General features: G+C 39.0%; 1 protein-coding gene across 1 annotated transcript in view; it reads left to right on the top strand.

Annotated features, from left to right (window-relative positions):
• Positions 1–6,434: 6,434 nt before the first annotated feature.
• Positions 6,435–25,905, top strand: part of LOC103760805 (cytosolic phospholipase A2 epsilon) — a 33,964-nt gene continuing 14,493 nt past the window's right edge. The window contains exons 1-9 of the mRNA XM_029964244.1: positions 6,435–6,461; positions 6,802–6,880; positions 10,892–10,908; positions 13,916–13,985; positions 22,791–22,927; positions 23,740–23,868; positions 24,517–24,557; positions 25,127–25,169; positions 25,573–25,636. Coding sequence (XP_029820104.1) covers positions 6,435–6,461; positions 6,802–6,880; positions 10,892–10,908; positions 13,916–13,985; positions 22,791–22,927; positions 23,740–23,868; positions 24,517–24,557; positions 25,127–25,169; positions 25,573–25,636 — 607 coding nt within the window. The remainder of the gene's footprint in view (positions 6,462–6,801; positions 6,881–10,891; positions 10,909–13,915; positions 13,986–22,790; positions 22,928–23,739; positions 23,869–24,516; positions 24,558–25,126; positions 25,170–25,572; positions 25,637–25,905) is intronic.

Raw genomic sequence — 25,905 nt, 5'->3', positions numbered from 1 at the left:
GTTTCAGTCGTTGCATCACATGGGATCAAAATATCAAAACTATGTGAGAGTTGCATGCAATAGCTGCTTTAGTAACATGTGTCTCCCTTACATTTATTATAATGGATATTCAGCAACGTTTGCCACTACAAATTTGTCTTTCTTTAATCTGTGTTTTCTTGACCTGACCTAAGAGTCACGTTTGTCTTTGATGTCTGTGAGTTTCAGCACAGTATCATGTTGCAATGGTGATTTAATTTAGCATGTAATAGGATGTACTTACATAGTTGCCTATCTCGATCTCCTGGAGAATACTTCTTTCCTTACACACTGAAACACTTCCTTAAGATGTTTTGCAACTGTTTCTTTAAAGTCTTTCCATGTGGAGCTGCTCACATAATTTAATCTTTGTGATCAGCTCTTTTGTGAGTAAGTGGCCACGCTAGATTCCTGCACAGGTTTGTATTTTATTCAGTGGGAGCTTGTGGAATGACAGTGAGACTCTTTTGCCTACCAGCCCTAAATTCTCCTATACTTGGCTCCACAGACAACTGTGAAGCCTTTTGGACACCCTGAGAAATGGAATTGCTTTTTTGTATCCATATGGAGTCAGGTATGTAGCGTCATTGAGACCAAGTTCCATGAGCAGCTAGTATGAGGCATGGGTGATAGCTCAGATAGCACAAACTGCAGCTTTGAGGGATGTCTGTGTGACTCCCAACAGAGCCTGGCTTTGTTAAGTACTGCTTATACGACATACCAGGTGGCCTGGAAAGGCTATCACTTCATATTCCCAATGACAATGCACTGTATATAGGGCAAGATTGGCTGCCATGCGCACGGCTTCAGATTACACAATGGGTCACGAGGCTTGAAGTCAACATGGCAATGGAAACACAGCTTCAGCACATGTGGAGAGGTACTGGATTCAAGAGCTTCTGCAACAGCCAGGCCTTCCTCATACAGGGAAGACGGACCAGGAATTTCAGCACTGAAAGATGAGCTGGAGTGAGTACATCGCCTGAGCTGGAGTGAGTACATTGCCTAATCCTGTGCTTCCTCTTCAGCCTGTAAGTGGGATGGGAAATGCCCACAGAAGCTGGGAGCATTTCTTCATCTGGGTATGCCTTACCTAAGGATGTCGTTTTCATATAACTCACGTTTTCTCACCAGGGCTCTCATACTGGAGACAGCCACATGCCCCAGCTTGTGGAGGAGCGGGGAGCTGTGTCTTTTAGGGCAGAATCTCTCACCTGTTTCTGTCCCTCTTGGTTAATTAAGAGAGAAGGACTTAATTCTCTCACAGTACTGCATCAGAGGTGGGCTCTGGTCTCATAGGGCACTGCGCTATCATCTTCTGTAACAGAAAAGTTAGGAATTATAACAAATCCTGAGTCATTGCCTTGTTGATAAAAGGAGTCTCCTGATGTCTGTGGAAACACTCCAGCTGTGCCTCTCTTGGGTGAAAAGGCAATGCACTCAGAAAGGTGGCACGATCACCTTGACACTGAGGAATTAAAAGTGATCCTTGCCAATGAGGAAGGCTTTGAGGAACTGCCAGAATCAGTGGCAAACCTGTCACCTGCATTGAGGTCCACTTGATCTTTTCTGGGACTCTCAAATCACAGTCCTCTTGGGAAACCACATTTTTCTCTCTAGTCAGGAAATGCCCTCTGGTGACCAATAGATTTATGTATGAACTAGATTCTTATAATGTACTTTATCCATTGGAGATAACTGCAATGAACAGTGGAAATTTGAAGTTGGCGATAGCATATTATGTGACATATATTAGACAAGAATAGCAAGCTCAAAGATGTACCTTATCAGCACATGCTGATTTTATTAAGATACTAAGATACCATTAACTTACTACAGCTGTAAATGTTTAGAAGCCAGTTATTTTAGGATAAGTTGCTTTAGCAGTTCCTATGTCTTTTAGTGTTTGATGGGAGACTATGGTGATGGTGGTAAGAACTAGAATCCATGCAGGGCATGCCTTACAAATATTTAAGCTCCATAATAAAAAAAATTGTACTTGTGCATAAGCACATGTCTTCTACAAGTCAGATCAGAAGAGAGATTATGTTCCATGAAAGAATAAGCCGGCCAAATAACCATTCAAATCTGAGCTACTGTCAGTGTTTGTCCAGGACATTAAGTACTTCAACTGTTTTTGAAATATTTTCTGTATTTACATTTTCTCTGAGTTTGGGTAAAGTTTGTATAAATGTAACAACAAATATCCGTACTTCATATTTCTCATGTGGAGGAGCATACAGAGCCCTCCGAAAAGCAATATAGTACTCCTAGTGTACAGAAACACTCCCTTTTCTGCTGATTTTACTTTATGGTTCAAATTTTATCAATCCATTTCACTTTTTCTGTCCTTATGCCTTCATCGTTTAGCAGTGGACTTGGCAGTGTTAGGTTAACGATTGGACTCAATGATCTTAGAGCTCTCTTCAAGCCTAAAAGATTCTATTAATCTATATTTGAATTATAGATAAATATATTTATGTATACATTTCTCATTATTACATACATATTTATCTTATTCAAATGAAGGGCATATGGCTCACCAGCAGCAACTATTGGGATCAGGCAAAGTTTCACAGCCATTGCCATATTAAAACCTGATTCTTCTGAGTGATATTTGCCACTGCTGTCATGGAGATTGTTATGATCTCTTGATTTTCTGACATGAACTTGAACATTTTTGCTTTTATGCAGATGATCCACCTTGTAATATACTTTTAATGTCTGAAGCATCACACTGATGCACTTTAGCTTCATCTTGCTGTATCCCTGAGGAGTAGAAGATGTCTGTTTCTAGTAAAGATATTAATCAGGAATACACCAGAAGGGCTTTCAGTGAAGCTGGACCATCCCTTTCTCCTATGTTCCAGTAGGTGGTCTGTAAAATCTGAGAGGAAGATGTGCTGAAGTATATGATGTGCAAAAGCCCATGATATAGGGATGAGACATAAAGAAGAATCTGTAGGCTGCAGAGAAGCTATGAGAGCTTCCCTCTGAAGAGAGGGATCATCAAGAATGATTGAGAAAAGTAAAAAAACCCCACAAAATCTATCTAATCTTTTGTTTGTCCTTAGCAGTCAGTTTAATAAGTCTTTGAATATCTGATCCAACCTGTCTTTGAGCATTATTGTTAAAAGTGGCCTAGCTCAGCAACTGGTTGTAATTTCAGAACATGTTTATTGTAGTCTTAGACACCATCAGACTAGTCCAGGAAAAAAAAATCATTGCAGAAAAAGCCTTAAATGACAATCAATTCAAGGCAGAGCACTTTTGGGTGATCTGCATTTAACTGGTAGCTCACCAGCCGACAGACAGACCCCAAAATACCCCAAAATTGCCGTAAGTGTAAATATCTTAGCGGTGGCCCAGCATAGTTTCTCTGCTCCTTGAGCTACACTAAATGCATTAGTTGACCACTGGGGCTCTCCCCCACAAGTCAGGAGTGCATTACATTTAGGGAGTTGTTGAAGTCTCTTCTGTCAATCTTCCCCTCTGACATTCCCCATTTGTCCCAAACTTGTCTCAGATTTGTATAAAGCTGCTGCTGAACTTGCACAGATTACAGTCTGAGGTTTCACAGATGACCAAGGTTACTATTTCTCCCTTACTGCGCCTGGACATGAGCAACCACAATACAGCCTGTGCTTTATGAACAGCAGTCCCACATCAGACTGTCCACTTCATGATCACAGGGGCCTTAGGTGATCCTGAACTGGAATATGGCTGGAAGTTTGTACTTGTACTGATACTTGCCACATTGAATTTTGCATTCTCTGCCACCCTTGTAATCCCAAAACCTCTTCTTTGTTATTTGAATAAATCCCTGAGAGGATTTTTTTATTTATATGCTAATAGAGCTTTTGCCCAAGGGTGTTTTGCAGCTTCACATTGCAAGAGGGTGAATCATGTGGTAACAACAAAACCAAGTTCCTCAATGTCAGGTTTCTCAGCATCTGTAACTCTGGAAACAAGTGATTAAAGAGGACATACTGATTACTCAGGGTGGGATTCACCCCAGCTACCTTCAGACATTCAGAAGTTAGGCGTCGAGTATGACCTGGACCTTTGGGCTTCTCCAGAAGATTCCAGTATAAAGGGATTTAGTCACTACTTGCAGTTACCATGCTTTCCTTTTCCTCCATTCAGTACAGAGGAAACACAAGCAATCAGCTTCTACTCTAACTTCTAGATGACTTAACAGTCAAGTGTATCCTAAGTGCATGCCTTGTGAAAAGGACGTTTGCCTCAAAAGGAATAGTGCTTCATAGCAAAAAGCCATTTTGAACCTTGAACTTATTTAGGAAATTCAATACCAGTGTCAGCTCTGAATCAAAGGTACCTTTGGCTGCCTCTGGCTTGAGCTTAAAGAACAAGTATTTTATATGTGGAAGGACTGAGTCAGGAAAGAAAAGTTAGTTGTTAGGCAACAAGCAACACCTGGTTAGCTTCCTAAAGGATGCTAGAGGCTTCTTTCCTCACCTCATTTCCTTTTGTCTTAAAACCAAAGGTACACTATGACAATATGAAATGAAAACAGGATCTCATGCAAAAACCTCTCACCCATTAGTTTCCATACGTCACAGAAACAAGACCTCGAGCTGATAACCTTTGTGGGGCACATTTACAAAAAAATTGTAGCTAATATTCCTCTGTTGTGGTTCTGTACCTCTTCTAGCATTTCTTTCAAGGATACGAATAGGTTGTAGCAGAAGAAACAGAAAATGTGTGTGTTTTCGTGTGTACAGGTAATTTTCTCTAAATGGTGTCTGGTCACCCTTTTTACAGGAAAAAAAAAAGTCAGATTCTAAAACTTTTTTTACGGAAGTACAAGTGCTCATATTAAGCAAAGCATTAGCCAAAGCATGGGAGAGGCATGTGACTCTCCTTAAAATATTGCTGTAGATTATCTAAGTCTGGCTTCAATTAAGCAGTTCCTGTTCCATCAAGAAGTTTCAATCCAATGAAGATGAGAAAGGAAGTTCAAAGCAAATTTTTGGCAAAGTAAATGTGCTTATTTCATTAAACAATGATGAAAAAAAAAGATAATGAGTATACAAAATTAAACTTAAGAAATCAAACTTTTGGAAAGATGGAATACTGCATATAAGATCATCAGGTTGTCTTGTTCTTCTTGTAACAACAGCTTTTCCTATTGATTCCTCAGTTCATATAAGAAAAGTATGTAATGAAACTGCTAGAAGTGATTAGGTTTGTGTCTAGTTTCTGTCAGACAAGGTCCTCGTACAAAACTCATTGCCACAGTCAGAGTGGCTGTGATTTCATACTTATACCTGACTGTAAAAGGAAGCGTCATGCCCTGTCATCCTATCAATCTCAAGTTCTTTCGTCAGCACTACTTTTAATCTTTTGGGAGGACTTTCAGTACAAACTAATAATGCCTAATAATGCTTGCATAATGAATTAGAAAACTTAATCACTGAGCTTCCTAGAGATGTGCTAAGCATATGCAGATGCTCGTGAGATTAAAAAAAAAAAAATGTACAGAATCAGTCCATTAAATTTCAATAATCTGCTAATAGTGCCCAGCTGGCTGGTGATTTGAATAAAGTTGCTCAGAAATTTGGATGTTTCTTGCATCAGAAAATGGTATTACTGTTTGTTGAAATGCTTCATGATTTTTCAAGGTGAAATGTTTAAATCCCATAAAAATTTGTTAAGATGCATATTGTATTAAATGTGAAACCCAGAAATAAGTAAAACATTTCAAATTGAAAAAATGATACATTGTGTTTTAGGGAGCACAAAAATGGAGCTTATCAAGTCTTCTTTAATTTCTTTTGAAGTAGAATACTACAATAAAAACGAGTTGTACACACAGAAACCATGATGCAACAGCATTTTTCAGGGAAAATATAGCTTCAGAAGAATTCTTAACATCTTCATACATAAATGTCTTTTTTCTAGTGATCATATCCAGTGTTGGTTTTTTAAATTTATATTTTATTATGGAGGCCATCATGCATGGAATTCAGGGTCTTTGTGTGGAGAAAAGAGGTAGATGTGTTTATTAGGCTATTGTTGTCCTCACTTTTAGAACATCATTGTAAGGCTGTTTCTCATAGATGATCTCTATCACATAATCAATCAGGTTATTGCTGTTATTGCATTTCCACAAGCCCCCAGATAGTTCACTCTGCTCAGTCACAAGATCTGCACATATGAACATTCATACCCTACAGCAGACCTGCTCTTTGAACAAATAATGTGGGTGGGAAATTTTCCTGTTTCAGAAATCATGGAAGGGTGGAGCTCTGACTCAATCGAATAAAACACCTGTTCAGCAACTTCTGACATTCTTCAAGACTGTAAATGTGTTTTAGGAGACACTGGCAACTGTGCAGCCTACTACTAAGGTGCCATTCACAGCAGCTTCTTTTAATGTAGCAGCGATCTCGATGGCATCAACCTCTGCCTTACCTCAGGTAAGTGGAAAACAGAACCAGCCTGGAAGGAGTCTCTGAGTTTTTGATTCAGATTTGTCTCTGGACTACAACAGTTCAAGTGTACTGTTATCTGTAGGACATAAATCTCCAGGAAAACAAGATTGTCCTTTCTTGGATATTTGCATCTACCAGGACTGGAGTCCTTATCTTTCCATGTAGTACACTGCCACTTTCCTGGTGAAATCATTTTGTTCACCACTATGAAGAGGTGCAAATTGCCCATTTCACTCTGCAATTCAATCTCAATTGAGGAATTGAAATAAGTAGAAAAATTTATCTTTTCATCTCTCCTTTTCATCCCCTTTTCTTCTTCCCTCAGAAACATTCAAGCAGAAAATCAAGACTCTTGGAAAATGAAGAAAGAAAGTGGACGATGCACTATATAGCCCCAAGCGATGATGCTAAGGTACCAACTTCAACAAACCAGAAATATGCAGGACTAAACCAGTATTTTTTAGAAGGGTAGGATATTTTTTCCCCAAAATTGGCTATTAAAGATTCACATGCTTATTTAGAAATAGGAATATTTAATGAAAGAAAAATTTTTTTAGGTGAAACATCTCCATTCCATTATTTTTTTATTCCATTCCTTTGTCTATTTTCACAAAGTGTGTTGTTTTCATGGGTTTATTCCTTAGAGAAATTCTTTAATGAAAATGCTCTCAATTTTCTGTTAAAATGGGACTGACTTTGGCGTTATTTTAATGATATCTATCTCTATGGATTTAATGGAGCTTTAACCCAGAGAATGTTGCCAGAACTGGAGATTCAGAGCATGGGTGTTGTTGATCCTTTGGGTTCTGGACGTTAATGCCTGTTTCCAGAAAAAATGTCCACTTCGCTCACTGTGCACCTCATCACAACAAAAGAACAGCTTAAGCAACATTTGCAGGGCCTGTGACAGAGATTAATTGCATCAGCCACGTAGCAGACTATATCAGTGATGATTTTTGTCTCCGCTCCAGGTTAACTTGCAGCTGGCATTGTGTCAAGCTACCTCAAAGTAAAACCTGGGTACTCTAAATAAAAAGAAAACTTATTTTTGTTGGCATCTTAAATGATGTGTTATTAAAGCATCTATAGCCCATAGGAGACCTGTATTTTAAATTTTTTTTTGTGTGTAATCAGACTTCCAAATCAACAGAAAACTACAAACACTGTTTTGATTATGTATGTCATAACCTTATGACACTAATTGATGAAACCAATCTCTTATTAACACCATTCTGGCACCTCCTAAAGATGGAAATTAGTGTAGAAAAGGGTGACAAAGTACCAGTGGGGTGTGAAACTTGATGTAAATGGCAAAGTAGCATAACCAAAGCTGACATGTCATTTAGGTGTTCGCAATTTGCTCTCTGTGTGTCTGTGTGCTAAAGTTCAGCAAGGGAGTGTACTCAAGCAGGAAAAGCAGCTATTCGGGAAAACAATGACCCAATCTCCTTAGCGGTTTTGTAATGATTTCATGTATTCATACCGAAGTTGCTTTAGAATATCCATGGCTAAAAGCATCCAACCTTTCTTTACCACTAATATTGTTACATTTACACAGAGATTGTTATAATTCAGCATATATTTTTGAATGTACATAAAGTAATATAAAAAAAGGATTTTGTGACCATAACTCCTATATATAGGGCCCATGGAACCCTTTGCACAGCTTTAATGTATTGTGTCATAATTTCTCCCTACTAAGGGAATTTCTGAAAGTTCTGTCTGCTATCCGCAGGTATTTAACAATGAAGAGGTTCTCAGACACTCCTTGTTTGTCTCCTGGCTTTGAATATGTCTTCTCTCCTATGTAATAAAGCTGGGTAAAAAACTGGCATTAAAGGCGCAGGCTTGTCTGAGCTGGCCAATTTCTGCATTTACTGGCATTGGGTTTCCTGGATAGTTTTCAGTAGTTGCCTGGATTTTTGCAAGTCATGGCTTGCCGTCTTCAACAGGAGGATAATCATTAGCAGAGATCTATTAGAAAGGATAATATGCTTGTAGCAGACATTAAGCCCCATTCCTTAACGTGAATGTTCAAACATTTGCCCAAGTACTTGCTTGAGTTTGAGAGAACTTTGCATGGCTGTGTGATAAACTGAATAATTACTGGATTTGTTTTAGAAAAACATGCCTGGGGCTGTGCATGAAATTTAGCTGTGTCTCTTACCTATGGTGCAAAGCCAAATATGCCCCACTACTAAATTTTCAGAAAAATGTACTAACCTTGTGAAACTTCTTTTGTATTTTAAAATGAATGAAGGAATCGAGAGAACATCTCTTTATTTTTTTCAGGGACTCCTGAACTGCCAGTTTTCCTTAAAGCAGTTTACACATGAATACAGGAAAGATGAAACATACTAAAGGAAGACCATAAATAGTTACAAAAATCTGGAGAGTTTATCACTGGATATTATTTGTTAGTGCATTGTCTTATATAAAATAATTACTTCTTTCCAAAAATTAAAAAAAAGGGTATTTTCCTTCGGAAATTACCAATTTAAAAAAATAGATATTGGCTTATTACCTGTGTATGCAGTGAAAACTGATACACAGTAATGCAAAGAGCAAGAAACCAAGAAGCATAATCTCAGCTCAAGGTTAGTACTATTAACATGAGGCAGAGAGTCTCACCAAAGTATTCTGCTGGACAGAAAATCAGAAACCAGAAGAATGTTAATCAGTTTTTTATTTCTGTAGCTGATAAACATTAAGTTATACATATTCCTTAACAGTTTGCCGCAAAACTAGAAAAAGCCATGACATTACTTAGGGCCCTGTCACCTTTCCTTCTTATAAAAAAAGCATCTGTGATTGAACTGTGTCATGCAAGGTTACCTTTTGCAAGGGTAACAATGAGCCTTTGAGGGAGGATGCTCAGTCTGCCCATCACTCTGAATTGCAGGGAGAAGTTCAGAGGTTCATGGTACACAGACGTATCTTTGTTTGCGGGAACTGCAAGAGGATTTACTCATCTGTGTACTGTGGATTCTCAAACTTTTGGTAATAATTCCTTTATTCTGGGCATCAGGAGTTGCTCATGACTTGGTATGGATTTTTAAGGTAACACAAATGATAATCAGCAGAGGCAGCACATTTGCTTCTTAGTTTATTAGCATTGTTCAATGTATTATTGCAGTGACTAGAGGGAAAAAATTATTAGTCGTATGACTTTCATTGATGGCACCAGGGACTTGAGCTTCAGTTACATGAAGATGTTATTTGCTCTCTGAATTATCTGCAGTATTTCTCATGTCTGGTGTTTGGCCATCAGGAAAATATTATAGGAAGTAATTTTTCACTAACTTCTGTGAGGAGGGTATCTCAGAGATTTCCTTTATAGTTAATAGTTTGCTTAATAATTAGCTCTTTTCAAAGGCATTGGTGCCTCAAATTATTGTTATGATCAAAGAATATCGTTCTTCATTTTATGCCCTAAGGAGGGGATGAAAATGTTTTCTAGAACAAAGTTGTTTGTTTGTTTGTTTGTTTGTTTCCAAAGAACTTCGATTTCTGTAATATGGCCATCTGAATGTCATTGAGGGGTGGAGGATGACATTTCAGGGTAGAGACTGGTTCTGTGTGCTGTGAAAAACGTTTTCTAACTAGTAAAAATTATGAGGATATGGAGATAAAACTAGTATTTTCATTATTCCTTCAAACTTAAAGTAATCATGTTCTTGGGGGAAGCCAAATAGCAGAAGGGATTTTGCTAATAAATCATTCTGACCCAATGAATAGACCCAGGGAACAAGGCTCAGGCTGAGAGAAAATCAGCTATGGCTTGCCTGACTCCAACAAAACACAAAACACACTGAATGTATCTTTCAGGCTCCCGTCACTAGCTCTTTCCTCTGTTTTTAATTCCTTGAGTCACTTTTTCCATTCTCTCTCTCGTGGTCTTTGTTCCATGACTGAATGTTGAGTGTGCTCCGGCTGGCATTGCCAGTACCTTGCTCTCATAGGACTCTCTAGGGCACTACAGTGAGATTTCCTCCTAGTACACAGTTTACACGCATAGCTCACACTGGGTTTTCTCTTATGCAGCCCCTGCTTAGAGCTCTCCTCCTGGAGATGTGGAATAATTCTTGGTTCTCATTCAATCAAATTTCTAATCTGCACATTTGGGCTGATTGGGTTCTCTGCTCTATTGTTCCCTTGTCAAGCTCTTAAAATTTAAATAAAATTCTGCTTTTTGCACCAAGCTATCTTCCAGTGACACCAAATATACCTATCCATTTTCTCACCATGATTCTACAAAAATGAGGTGTTTGTAGCCTTGCATAATCTCTGACACTGTCTAATCTGTGTCGTAATTTACTGCTCTTCATAGAAACACTGGATATGTTCTAATGTTTTATTTGGGTTTTTTGTTTGAATATAGCCCTACCATACTTTTTTATCAGTTTGTTTTCATTTGCATGCAAAGTATGAGGTTTCTGTGATGCATTCATCCCATAGCCTGTACTTTAGTCTGCTGCAATGTACAAGCGCACAAACAGTGCTTGGTGAAAGTGTGTCTTCGCAGAACCCACGTTTATTTCTGTTTCTGTCATTCTACTTACCAAGTCATAGTAGTTCATACACAACTCTGTCAATCTTTAAAAACACATGTTCCAAAATGCTGGCTGAAGGACTGGTGCCATTAAAGAAGGCTAAGAGATCAGCAATACTAAATGCAATTTCTTTAACTCTTTCCATTGTTTCTCCTGAAATATGTCTGCCAGAGTTTTTATGTGTTTCTCTAATTTGAGTACTATTTTTGAGAAAGTAATAGAAACAAAAGGACAAACCCAATGAGTGTTTGTTCTTCTCAGAACAAAACAGTTTGAGGTAAGTAGACATGGAGTAGTTCCTTGTTGGTGGAAGAGAAATAGTCTAACAATAATGGTTGAAAAAATATTGTGGAGCTGGCTCAGCCTGTGTCCTGACAATGTTGAGATGTTACTTCCCCTGTTTAGAACACAGCCCTATAAAATATCCTGTGCCCTACACACAACTTTGAGCAACAGTGATTAATTCCTTTTTTTAGTTTTGGAATACATCTACCCAGAAGACAAGATATTCTACCCCTTGTACCCTGATAAAGAGAATGCACTAAGCATTCTTGTTTTGAGTGTGATGCTTCTGTACCTCACAGCAAAAAGCTTGAGCACATGGGCAAAGCTTTCTGGTTATTTTAGGCTAACATCTATTTAAAATGCCTTTAAATTATCCAGCATTTTAGAAAAAATTCAGTCTTGCCACTTTGTTGGATTACTTCATAGCCTGAGAATTACTGCATTTTTTTGCACATTCCTTTTATGACCTTCATGTCTTTCCTTCTCATAGTGATAGAAATTATTTGGGAGGTTAAGCAAATTTTGTCATGATGAATTCCTCATAGTCTAATGCTTTACACACTTCAGCTGATGTACTGTCTTGTGTCATTGATTTCTTATACTTCGACCTTTTTAGCAGTCTTTGACTTTTGTCACAGTAGCAGCATGTCTGTATGTCTAATTTCAGTCAGGAGTTTATCCCAGTTATTTTATTTGAAGTTTCTCAGAAAATAACATCTCTGAATTATTTCATCATCTTCCTCCATTTACTTCAGATAATGTTTTCAGAGTTTTGGTGATTAGCTTTCACAACAACTTGTTTCTTTGGCCTCCTCTTCATGCTGTTGTGTTTTGTGAGGTTACCTTACTAAGAATTATTGAGCTATTTGTCTTCTGCCATTATCTCAACTTCTCCTTGAGCTCTTTCTGAATATTAGTGGCTACCATCAGGCCTCTACTGAAGTGGCCACCCATTGCTTGACACCAATATGTACTGTGCCTTGAGTATTATTTGGCTGAATATTTTTTTGCAAATCCAAAAGTGTCATCATAATAAATTTGATCATTTTATAACTTCCAAAGACCCTCGCTATTAGAACTGTGAACTAACACTTCTCTGTTCCTAAATCTGCCTCATTTTAATGCCATAACATTTTGTTTTGATTAATGCTTTGCTCAGAAGTCCTCAAAAAAATTTCTTAGTACTTCATAACCTGACTATCTCAAGGTGACTTTTTCACATATATATTATTTATAGATATACTATTTATATCTTTCCATTTATTGGAGATATCCAATTCAGAATCTGCTTATAACATATTTGTATGCAGATTAGTGCTCTTCATGCAGCAGTAGTCTGACCTCAGGATATGACAGAGTCTGCATTTTCTTTCTTGTGCGGAACTTCATCCTCTGACATTCACTGCAGTCATTCTGTGTTACCCCTTCTATTTAACAAGACCTGTTCCTAGTATAATCATAGATCAGCTTGGGAACTTAATAGAGTCTGAAATTCCTGAAATTCATCATTTTCATCTGCTTCTGTTCGTAAACAGTGATACAGGTAGCCACCCCCACTGCTGATTTACCCTTTTCATTCAGTCTCTTGCTACAACCACGGTGCAACTCTCTTTCCTTTCTATAAACTTCAGCTATTTTGATAAATCTTCTACAACTGTTCATGTAGCCAGGGTATCAATATAACCATATGTGCTGCAGCCATATGAAGCTTTGCCTGTTTTCTGCCCCTTTCTGCCAATACCCTGCTTGCTCTAGCTGCTGCTAATGGACATGATGAGCATGTTCTCTGAAGATGTAAAATCCATAAAGCACACATGATTGTCACAACTTTTGCAGACTAAGGTGGTCAGGCCTGGCACCTTCAACAAGGAATTGGAGACAGCCTTCTTTGAAATTAAGGATTGTAGTCCAATCTACGTACTTCATTATACTACTCCACATCTATGAATCAGATAAGCACATTTGGTAAGGAAAACTTGTGTTCCCACAAAGCAAGATGGAAATGTTTGTCCAAAGCTGTGTACTGTGTATGTCCTGAGACATTCCCCAAGGTGCTAACACTTAGACACCCACCCGCCATGAAAATGATTCTTTTAAAAACAAGCAAGAAAAGGTAAAAAGACCAATCTTTTTTTCCTCTCTCCAGTTATCCAGACATTGTATTAAAAGCAGAAACTTTTGTATAGGCCTTAATTCGATCTACAGCACAACACAGGTTGCTAGTGAATAGCCAACCAAATGTAAGCATCTCTGATTTGTGGATTTGCTGAATTTTGTCTTCATATTGGATTCTAGTGGTCATGTATATGATTTAATATAGCTAGCTAACTGAACTTTCTCGGCTTATTTACTCTGTCTTCACTTTCCTATTCACTCTCTTCTTCCACATCTTCTGTTTGTATGCTTAGATAACTATACCCTTTAGGGGTCAATGAAGTTCATGGAGAAAGTGCATTTTGTCGCCTATTGCATTTTTGCTGTGATGCCAAATGGAAGAGATAGCTTTAACAGAACTTGGATTCTTTTCAGTGTTTGGTTGTCATTACAAACACTTATTCAAAACTTTAAAATATATCTCCTTTGTTGGTTTTTTTTCAGCAGGAAGTGACACCTTACTCCTTGCTCACTGTGAGAATCATAAAGTTGAAAAATGCTCGTCAGGCAGATTTTTGTAAGTATCAGATTTTCTTATTGACATTACACAGCTCTTAAATTACTGTTTCAGACCCTGATTGTGCTAGATACTGTAAATCATACTAGCTAAGAAATCACAATCAAAGGCAATTTCTGCCACAGAATATCTATTTACAATTTCAGAGGTTTATTGCGTTGTTTGCTTTTTTCCTTTACATTTCTTTACATTATTTATCTGACAAGTTGTCTGTTTCAGAGGTGTAAAAATATCTTAACATCAGTTTTAATACACAGATGTTTATATCCCATGTCCATGACAAATGCATAGAATATAGAGCTGAAATCCTTACACATCAGTCCCTCTAAATTCTTTGCTCTAAAAAGCCCTGCCACATCTCAGAAGCTGAGTGAGGTGTCTCATGTACATGTCCCAGCATCAGAGCATCAGAGCATCATAACATCTGCCACATTGTTATATCTTGCCCCTAAGTGAAAGATATCTAACAGAAGTCTTTTGAAGACAGTAGTACATGATATGTTACAGTTCACATGCAAAGTGCTCTGAAAATGTGTGATATTTGGCCAGCCCTTACCTGGTGGTCCACATTCACAGAGGCTTTCCTCTGAAGAATTTTCTCCTGATATTCCTACATGTGTCTCATGAATTTGACACATCATTAATAACTACAATTTTGCATATCCCTTTATCATACATCCATCTCTTGTTTTGCATTTTCCTTCCTTTTTGGGAGATCATGATGAAGTTTGCTGAAGCCATAATGTCCTACAGATAAAAGTCTCACCATCTCTTTGTATTTCACTCTATTTGATGTTTCAAAAACATGGATGTCACCATTGCTTATTTTCCAGTTCAGTGGAGAGAAGTGTTCAGCTCACATAGTCTGTAATATTGGGTTGCAGAGAATAGAAAATATTATAGGACAGCAAAGAAGGTCAAATTAATTTTTATTCCTTTGGACAGCTATGAAACACTGCATGTATGTGCAAAACCTCACCTTCAATCTTTTGAAGTGCTGATTTAATTTCTCTTAGTATCACCTTTGATCTATCATGGAAATTGAATTACAAGAGAAGATCCATGATTCAACAGCTTCTGCAAAGGGATTGCACAAAGTAAAATGATGCTGCATTCTCAGAAATAGTATTACTGTTGTGACCTTGTCCTTCATCCTGAGGACAGTGTGGTTTCTGAGAAAGTCTTGTTAATGATATGGAGACATTTTGAAAATTCCCATTATCAGCAATATGTACAACCCTGGAGTAGGACTCAGGATGTGTGGGCTCAGTTTTTAGCTCTGTTAATAGACTTTTTGTATAAGAAGTTTAAGTACATCTACACATCCAAACGCACTCTATGCCTCTGTTGCCCTGTTTACAAAACATGGACAACCAAATATCTTCTCCCATACATTTTTCTCTCTTATCTGTTTGAATCTTTTATTATGGGTAGAGGGATTCTAATTTAAGATGTGAGGTAAGGCCTAGAAACACTGAGAAGTATCTTCAGATTATCTTGTTGATTACCAGTAAATAAGATATATTTAAGAGACCATCAGGTAAGAAAAGGATGTCTTTTCTGTCTGTCAGTAATTCTCCCAGGTACTCTGTGACTTCTTAAGGATGTCATGTCAAAATGCTATTGAACAAGGAAGATAAACAAATATTAGATAGCTCTTTGTTGGCTGAGCAGCAACCTGCCCATGCTTTCAAAGAAGCTGGAGCCTCAAAGGAAAAATAATGTGATTTTATGTGGTTTAAATACTTCAGTACAATGTCAAAAAGATTTATCGTACCTTTTAAGTGACTGATTTTGCACTGGTACTAATGTCCTTTTAGCTTAATGTTTTGGTTTTAACATCTGTATGCATTTGAAGTATCACAAAACTAATATAACTACACGTGCTATTGTGTGCTAATGAGAATTACAAAATTATGTTTACCTAGCCTTTTCTCAGCAATATGATCTTTCTCCTGGAAAACTGATAATAAGCAGCTGATACAGGTGCTATCTGACTGTGAAATATCTGTGGAAGACTGACAATTTTTTTAATTTCAGATTTCCCTGTATTTCCATCTTTCCTTTAACAAATCCAGGAACAAGCCACCTTTCCAACCAAGTGTAACAGATTCTTTGACTTGCTTTTTCTGTCTGCATGCTGACTTCCCATCTTTTTTGGTACATGCAATTATCTGCTTGCTAGAGTTTCTGTTCACTTCATTTTGGCTAAAAAATGCTCTGTTCCAAGTTTTTCTGTCAGTTTGTTGCAAGTACTGCCACACTAGGTCCTTTGGTCACAGAGTTTCTATGTTTTTCCCTGACTTACTTGCCAAATCTTGGCTTCAGGGAATGCCACTTCTATATATTTCCACTGACAGTCCTCACTGTCTTGTGCACCCAACTTAATCTTGGCTGTTTTTTAAACTCACACCTCAAGATCCATGGGATGTGTGTTTCACAAGCCTGGGATGAAATCCCAGCTTATCCTGAAATCTGATGTTACACCTTTGCCTGTAGACAGCACTTGCTGGTGGGTTCGGCACACAAAGAAAAAAAATCAAACCAAAAAGAAAGCAGCCCACTCCTCAATGGATCAATTAACCTTTTTCATATACTTGCTGTTGCTCCACCACTTTTGCAGTCTCTTCTATACTTAGGTGATGTTCCACTCCAACATTTGTTCTGTAAATACTTCATATAACTGGTTATTGTGTTGTCTTATCATGCAAATGCTCTTGGCAGACCTGAGCTAATTATTTTCCACTGTACTCCTAAATAACCTTTATGCCAAGTAGTAGTTATGGGTCAGACTCAAATATTTCTGGCACTCCCGTCCTCACTGTGGGCTCTAGAAAGGAGGGTGCCCAGATAAGATCACTAACACTCATCCTGCTGCCCTGGAGGTGCTGGGTGTCATCACCAGGCTCCGATGATGCATGCAGTTAGGCTGTAGAGGTGTTGGGCGTACTAGAAAGAAAGCAATTTCATTGAAGTTTATGGGTCTCTTATAGTCTGGTATCTGCTTTGTGATGGTATTCCCCTCCTCAGTCTGGAGCAGCAGACAGCCTTGGGTGAAAGAATTACTTTTTAGGTCATTGATGTGTCCATTTGCTCCTTCTCAGCTGGAGATCAGTGCCAAGGGCCTTTACAAAAGCTCATATTTCCTAACTATTAATAGCATCACTTCTTCTACAGAATTTGCCACGTGTGGGAGGAATATCTGGCAAGGATGAGGTGGCAGGGAAAATTATTATTAGCTCCTTTCCTTGCTGCTAACACCCCTTCCAGTGACTCTGCTTCCCAAAAGAATGAGAAAGGAGCCAGCTGATAGGAGAGGAGGACCATGGTCACATAGGCTCTCCAATACCTTCCAGCTGCTCTCCTTAAACAAATGAGTTATTGGGTGACCACACAGAGCTACACTGAGCCAGGCCCACCTTCACCATCATTAGTGTTTACTTGTTTTGTGACAGCCTCTAAATCCCACAGCTGAAGCTGACACCTTACCCTGCTCCCATGGACAAAACAGACCATCAGTGAGGGGATCAGCCTCATCTGGCATGCCTGAAGCCCAAGCACCAAGAAAGGAAATTTGCCCTGAGATGCTGCAAGCGGAAGGAAGCCTCTCCCAGGTCCTCAGACAACACAGGTGATAGAGCTGTAGTGGTGTGGTCTCTCCACCACTACTTACTACCTTGTGGAAGAGCAAAACTCTGTAGGACTGCACTGGATCTCAGGTAACTCCGAAAACCTGAGTAAAGTGGTCTCTGTGACAATACTGCTCTCTGAAACTCTGGCAGCCTACATGGGTACTAGCTGATTCCAAATTCCAAGAGCTGACCTTTGTTGCTGGAGAGCATGTTCAGGCTCATTAACACAGATAGGGTGAAGAGTGGTGATGTCAGGTCTGGTTTGACATATTTGGCCTTGGTGGTGTTGAGAGTTAGCAATACTCTGCCTGGACTACAGAGGTGAATTTGAGACGTATGTCCAATAAGAAATTACTTGGAGTGAGTTTCAGGCTGACAGGTGCTTTTTTTCTGGAAGATGATAACTTCTCTGAGAGGATTTGTCTTGCCAGATCAAGAGGCTGTGGGTAGAGGCATCCCTGTGAAGCAGCAGTTAAGAGTTGAAGTAGGAAACTTACAGTCTTGGATTGAAATATGACTGTGCGTACCGGGTATATTTTGTAACTGTAGAAATCAGGAGCATGTGGAAGCTGTGGAAGCTGTGTCAGCTGTGGAAAGAAACCTGCTGATTTTAACTGGGAGATCAGAACAATAATTCCTCTCCCTCTACTCTTCCTTTTGTTTTCAGACCTTCGTCTCATTTTCAGACCTTCCTTTTTCTTTTCAGATCTTTGTTTTGTTTTTCATCTTTAGATGAAGAGAGACCTTGCATATTTATAAAGGAGGAGCTCAGAGACTTTGTCCTCTAACAGATTATGAAATTATTTTGTGGAAGCTCTTATTTTATCCTTTCAGAAGAAATGAGTTAGTTCTGGGGTGATACACTTGGAGTCTTTGCAAATCAGAGTGGTTCTCCAGAGATATTAGGGGTTATTATTGCTACAGAAAAAAAGCACAAGCAAATTAGGTAGAGTACAGCTAGTGCAAGTTATACTAATGGCCCTGTTGCAAAAATGCAAGTGGTGCTGGTGGGAGCACAGTGGTGCAGGACAGAGAGGTGACCCAGGGTGCGAAAGGTCTGTGCTGTGACTGCAACAGGTACTGCACCCACTGAACCTGCTCCAGGGAGAAAATCCTACTTTGCCAGTGGACTTAAATGGCTGGACAGGGTGGAGGATTCATATGGGGACTCTGTTCATCCCTGGTAAAGGACATCACTGATTAAGCATGGTAGATCTGTGAGCTTTCATTATTTCCACAAGAAAGTTACAGAGAGTAATATTGTGCTTACAGATGAGTGTTGCACCTGGACACTTTTAGAGGACTGAGTTCAGTTTAAATCTTGTCTCAGACAGACAAGCAGTACGAGGTAACTTCTTAATCTTGTTTATATCATGTTATGTTGGAGAGGAAAAATGTTCCCAGAGACCATGTCCAACGATTGAGAAATGGGAGTGGCTCTCCTCCTCCTTTTAGGTGAACTGCAGTAAACTAGAATTCAAGGGGAACCTGTCTGTGCAGGTGGAGAGGATTTCACTAGGAGAAATCTTTGTTTTGATGTTATGAAACACAGTAACAGGACAGATGGGACTTTACAGTTTACGTTCATTGTTCTTATAAGACCAGTTTTTCTTTTATGCTTTGGTTTTCAGTGCTGTAATTTCCTTCTTACTTGTGATGGAGATGAATGATTTTAGCATGTGATGGTTCATTTCAGGTACAGCTTGCAAGGTTGTACTCTCACAGGGTAGCAAGCAGCTGGCTGTAGTTCTGAACTTCTTGTTTCGGTCTTGTATTTTTAACCCATCTTTAGCTTGAAGACAGAGATGAGAAACAGTCCCACCAACATAAAAATTGAATCAGAAGTTAAAAATTGTGAAAGGATATCAGGGCCACTTAGTGCTGACTTTCAAAGAGACTGTGAGTTGAGAAGTCTCAGCATGCACATGGGGTGATATTATGTCATCAGGGAATGAAGCTGCAACACGTGCACTGAAGTAAGGACCTGGCATGGCATGGAACTGTTAATGAAGCCCAGCAACTGAATTACAACTAGAGTATGATGAAAATGCAAATATGAATTTTTTGTATTAGCTCCCAGGTAGCAATGAATAAACTGGAACATTGTCGGTAGCTCTCTCGTACACTTTTTTCAGGGATAAGAGGGAGCAATATAAGCTGGTTAGCCATTTCAAGGGTTCCCATATAATGATGGTATCATAGTTTTCATAGTATTCAGCAGACATTCAGCTGTTTATTGTTGTACTGGGGAGCATGTTGACCTCAGGCCATCCAGGGAGTTGCAGCTGCTTTTTACCTTAAAATTCTGAATCCCCTCTAGATTTAACTCTGTCCATCATTCCACACTGTACAAGAAAAATATGGAAAATCAAAGGAATCCTATGGAAAACAATAACCTCTCCACAGCAGTAGTGACTGTAGATTAATTGTGGCAAAACCATATGTGGCATAGTCCCCTTTCTTCACAAAAAGAAAGCATGCTTTTTCCTAGTGGTATCACCTCATATCATGTTCAAGGTCAAATTTGCACATAGTAATTACTAACCATAATATGTAATTCGACTGTGACCAACTAGCCCTGTTATTGCAGAATGACACAAAGTGGCTGAGGTGTGAAGGCACCTCTGGAGATCATGCAGTGCAGCCCCCTGATCAAAATAGGGTCAGCTACAGCAAGTTGCTCAGAGCCATGTCCAGTTGTGTTCTGAACATCTCAAAGGGCAGAGACTTCACAACCTTTCTGGGTAACCCGTGCTAGTGTTGACCACCCTCATGACAAAACCAAAGTTTTTACTTCTGTTTCAGTGGGATTTCCTGTATTTTGGTTTGTGTCCATTGTCTTTTACCTTCCACTGGGTACCACTAAGAAGAGTCTGACTCAGACTTCTTTATTTTCCTCTCCCCCAATCAAGTATTTACACACATTGATAAGACCTCCTGAGCCTTCTCTGCTTCAGGCTGAAGAGTCCCGGCTCTCAGCTGCTCCCCATGCATCAGATACTCCAATCCTGCATTTTCTTTGTGGACTTTACATCCTTACCTCTCCTGTACCAGGGAACCCAGAGATGTGGCCTTGCCATCGCTGAGTAGACACGATCTTTCCATCTGCTGGCAACATTGCTTCTGATGCAGCCCAGTGGACTGTTGGCCTCGCTTGCCACAAGGGCACATTGCTGGCTCATGCTCAACCAGGTGTCCACTAACATGCACAGGTCCCTCTCTGCAGAGCTGCTTTCCAGCTGGTCAGCCCTCAGCCCATCCTGGTGCATGGGGTTATATCTCCTCATGTGAAGGACTTTGCATTTCCCTTGATAAACTTCACTAGGCTCATGTTGGCACAGTTCTGCAGCCAGCCCAGGTCCTTCTGAATGATAGCACAGCCATCGAGTGTGTCAACCACTTTCCCCAGTTTTGCTTCACCTGCAAACTTGCTGAAGCTGAGCTCTGTCCCATCACTCCCATTGTTAATACTGATGTTAAACAGCATTGGCATCAATATCAGCCCCTGGGGTACACTAGTGGTGACTGGCCTCCAGCTGAACTTTGTGCTGCTGATCACAATCCTTTGAGCCTGGCAGTTTTTAGTCCAACTCACTGTCCACTTATCTATCATGTACTTCATCAATTTGACAAAGAATTATTCTGGGAAGTACTGGAAAACATCTGAAAGACAACACTGTCATCAGTAGCCAGCACAGCTTCATGAGGGGAAAGTCCTGCTTATCAAACCAGATTTTCTATTATGACAAGGAAACTCACCTAGTTGAACAAAGGAAGCCAGTTCACATAATCGGAATTTAATATCAAGCTAAAGCATTTTGGCTTTCATTAAGAAAAAGAAAGGAAAAGAAAATAATTGGCCTTTGCAACTACAACAAAAATATAGAAATGAGCCCTTCCTGCACCTTATGATGGCTAGAAACTAAAAATGAGAGAAATTATGTCTCAGATCAGTTCAGAAATGTCAATTTCTGTAGGATGTCCCATTTCAGCCTCTTTGGTGATTTTGGGATTGGTTTTGGAACACTTGAGACTGGCAGTGGTAAGTGCTCTCATTAATGGCAGGAGGGATGGTCCAGCTGCCCTGAGGCTACATTTAGTTCTTGGCTATTGTACTGGCTTCCTATAAGCTCTTGAGAAACTCTGTAGATCAGAGGCAGTGATACCACTTATCAGGACGAGCACATCACAGCTCAGCAAGCTGTCAGACAGCACAATGATGAGAGATGGTTCAGTTATGAGATAGATCAGTAATCAGAGCCCTCCTGCTCATAGTAAATTGAATATATATTATACTAAAAAATATTATACTAAATATAATAAATAAGTAATAATATTATATTAAAGTCCATGTATTATTCTGTCACTTCCATTATGTAAAAATCTAAGAGCCTGAAATGTTGCCAGTGAAAATAATTTCAAAGTCTGGAAGGCAATCTACTACCTTATTGAGAGAAAACTCATGGCAGTGTCAAGAAATTCCTTCAGATTCAGCATGAATTGTTACATGGGAGTCTTCCTGCCTAATAGTCATCCTCCTCTGGAGATGTCCCGATCACAGGGTCTCTGGACTTTAGGCAACATGTTATTTTTAGACAAAATATCCCAAAGCAATACATCTAATATCCTGAACAAAGACACCAGGACAAACTCTCTTTTAACCTTGAGGAGCTGCCGCAAGACCTGCGCCATGCTTATACACAGCAAGTGTTCATCTCTCCACTCATGAGGTAGTTATCTCTGCTGACTGACATGGGACTAGACTTCTCCTCTTTTCTCACGAAAGTCTGTTATACACAACAGAATGGATCTGTTCCAGTTGCTTCCGGAACAGTTCCTGTCCGATGTCTGAGAATCTGTTTGGTGTTCACTTGGTTCAGGAGCAATACGAAACTCCTGGCTATCCATACTATCCACTAGCTAGGACTGTATTTTTAATTTTGATGTGTGAGATTATGCATAGTTATTTGAATACACTGCTTATTAAAAATAGTGTTGTGATGAGCAAATTAATTTTATCCAGCTATGTGATTTCTATCTTTCTGGTTTGGCCTATGTATATCAGAAAGAACTGGCCATTTCTCACCCATGTTCAAGCTATGGAGCATTTAAATGTTTCCACTGCTTGTGTTGTGATTCCTCTGACAGATATTTTGTGCCTATGTTTCTACAGTAAGCCAATCTGATTGCTATGTGAGCCTCTGGTTGCCAACTGCTTCAGATGAAAAACTCCACACCAAAACCATCAAAAACTGCAGAAATCCCGTGTGGAATGAAAGTTTCTACTTCCGGATACAGAGACAAGTCAAGGTACACAAACTAAAACCTCTCTTCTTCACTTTGTCTCTATGTAACATCTTTCAATTTAGAGCAAAACAGGAGGTCATGTCTTCTAATGCCTTTCTGAGTTTACTTAAAATTCCCCATGCAAGCTGGAGCAAAACAGTTCTGGCTTTTGCTGGAATCCACTTTACTCCCAAAAGATAGTTATTATTTATACATGGATAATGTGAGTATGACCTCCTTGGGGAAGGCTAACAGGACCAATGACAGTTACAACAGAGAGACACTATGAAATGAAAATATAAAATTACACTATAACAGAAAAACACATCTTTTCCTGAGAGGACATGAAACGGCATATCAATGCCAGGAAGCTGCCAAATTCTAGTAAGATGAAGATATTTACTCAGTTTGCTGCTGATGGTTACACTACACTCAAATGGCTGTGAACAGGTGGCTGAAAGCAGAATGAATGTCCAAGGATCCGGAAAGGTGACTATTGATATGAAGTGTCCTTTATTACCTCTGTTGATAGGAAACAATATAGGAATATGGCAATCCATATTCCTCCCTAAAAGATTGCATTTTTCATGAGAGCTACTTAAAAGCATAAAAGGTGACCAGAAAGATATCTCAGTTCAGCCTTAACTGATGAGACTAAGAGCTGTTTCTTATAAAGTAGATAAGACTCACTTTCTTACTCTTCCTTGTGACACTTTTTCATCAATATTTTTCTATTTCCTCTCTGTAAAACAGATGCTAAACCTGCAAGAGCTGCAGAATATTATACTTCTTGAGTACATGCTAATGAATTGGTTATTTTTAATTTCTTTTCCCAGAATATTCTGGAAATTACTGTTTCTGATGATGACATTATTCATGATGATGACCATGCAGTTGTGCTTTTTGATGTAGCTAAAATCCCCCTTGGGGAAAGAGTGTTTATAACATTCCCTCTAAATCCACAGGTAAGAGCTCAGTCATTTAGTACATCTTAATGTCCATTCTCTCCCCTCTGATTAAAAAGGCATGCTGTCTCTTCTGTCTTTTACCACCAGGACCAACTTGGTAGTAAAAATGTAGCAAAATTTATTAAAATCCTGGAAATTGCATGCCAGTGACAAAATAGATAGCCTTCTCAAATTCCTCTTGCTTTCCTCTGGCATGTCATGGCCAAAATCTCAAGCCCCAGTGTAGATGCAATTTTAGGGAAGCTTTGCACTTTTAATAATCTGATAGAAAATGACAATTTATGTAATCCTCACAAAGGCTATGAAAAGAAAAAAGAACCAAGGACAGGAAAACAGCCTATTTCCACAATATTTTACTAAACATCAAGTCTTATCATACCATGTTCAGCACATGGAAGCTGGCAAAGATAAAGGTTTGGTAGGGAGACTTTTAAGCACCAAACACGCTATAGTCTGCTAGTACAATTGAAATCTTATCCTTGGTGAAGAAAAAGCTGCCTCTGTCTTTTAATGCTGACAATAGCAAGCATGAAACAGAATATTGTTACTTATGAAAACATAAAGGAAACTGTGCTTGCAAAAATGAAGGTTGCTTTGAAAACCTCTGCACATGCTAATAGAGATTGCTTCTTTTTTTATTTTCAGAAGAAGGAGGAGTTGGAAGTTGAGTTTGTACTGGAGAGCATGTGAGTAAAACCCCAGTAATCAGAATTACAGCTTGGAGTGGTGCATTAGTGCAGGGAAACCTTCTGTAGACCAGTATCATGTCAATAGCCAAATTCAATCTTTTTCCAAAGTTGATGTGTGCATTAACAAATCATCCCACGAAAGGAAAATGCTATGATGTGGAGGAGAGTTCCAAATTTTTAATTCTGTGACTTTTTAGTAAGATTTATGTATTACTTACATAGTTCAGAGTTGGATGCTAAATCCCTCTGCAGTAAGTCTATAGATTTACTGGACAGCATTCTCTGGGAAAGTCATGACTGAGGAGAAGGTTGCTACCCATCTTGTGACATACTTGTGCTACTAAGGCTATTACAAGCACATTCCAGACACCTTATTGCAATTTAATCATTTCCGCTGGGTCATTATGTGGCATATAGCATAAAGGGAGCATACTTCTGGAGACAATAAGAAGGAGCAAATAAAATAATTGTAATTAAAAAATTAAGAAAGAATAGTGTGTCCTGTTCAGGACAATATCCAGAATATATTGTTTGTAAAATACATATTATTTATTCTTGTTTTCTAGCCTGGATCCTCCTGAAACCATCATCACAAATGGAGCAATAGTGGTAAAATATTTGTTTTGTTCTTTTGTGTTCTTTCCCACATCATTCCTTACCCTAGCTGACTATAACATCAGTGATGGAAATGTCCCCACTCTTCATTCTTTAGTGATACTTTCTCTTAGAAGCTTTATCTTTAAGGAGGCCAGCATGATCTTAGAGAAGCTTTCTGACTGTTATGATTTCCCCCTGTTTTGTCTGCATCCACTGCAAATTGCAATGTGTTTAGCAGAGCACCATCTTCCTATGTGACAATGAAGTGAATTCTCACTTTCACTGGATATGGCAAAAGCCTCCAACACAGTTGGCCCCCACATTCAAGCAATGCCCCTGCCAACATCTGCCAGCATGGGTGGTGAGGTGGCTGGATGAGTTCTCTAATTCTCTGTCCCCATCATGCCTACTGTAGTGTCGTGAGGAAGCCTGCTTGGAAGTTCACTTGGACAGCAGAATGCAAAAGAAACATTTTTCAGGTAAGTTTATTAATTGTTTAAATGAATATTACTGGTTCTACCCTCTCTAACAAGGCCTAGAAATTGAATCATCAAAATAATAAGATTTTAATTGATCATATCAAAGATGATTTGTAAAAATTCTTCAGTGGATAATGCTACCAGTCCTGCAGCAGGTGTAGGCTCAAGGTTCCAACTTCACGGGGAGCCTTGTGCTAGAGTACAGAAAAAACATCAGGTGCTTGTACAGAAGGTATCTAGATCCCGAGCTGAGATTCTGGAAACCTCTG

The sequence above is a fragment of the Manacus vitellinus genome, unplaced genomic scaffold (assembly GCF_001715985.3).
Source record: "Manacus vitellinus isolate BGI_N305 unplaced genomic scaffold, ASM171598v3 scaffold_6_pilon, whole genome shotgun sequence".
NCBI lineage: Eukaryota > Metazoa > Chordata > Aves > Passeriformes > Pipridae > Manacus > Manacus vitellinus.
The sequence above is the reverse complement of the archived record's forward strand: the minus strand, read 5'-3'. Positions and strand labels throughout refer to the sequence as shown.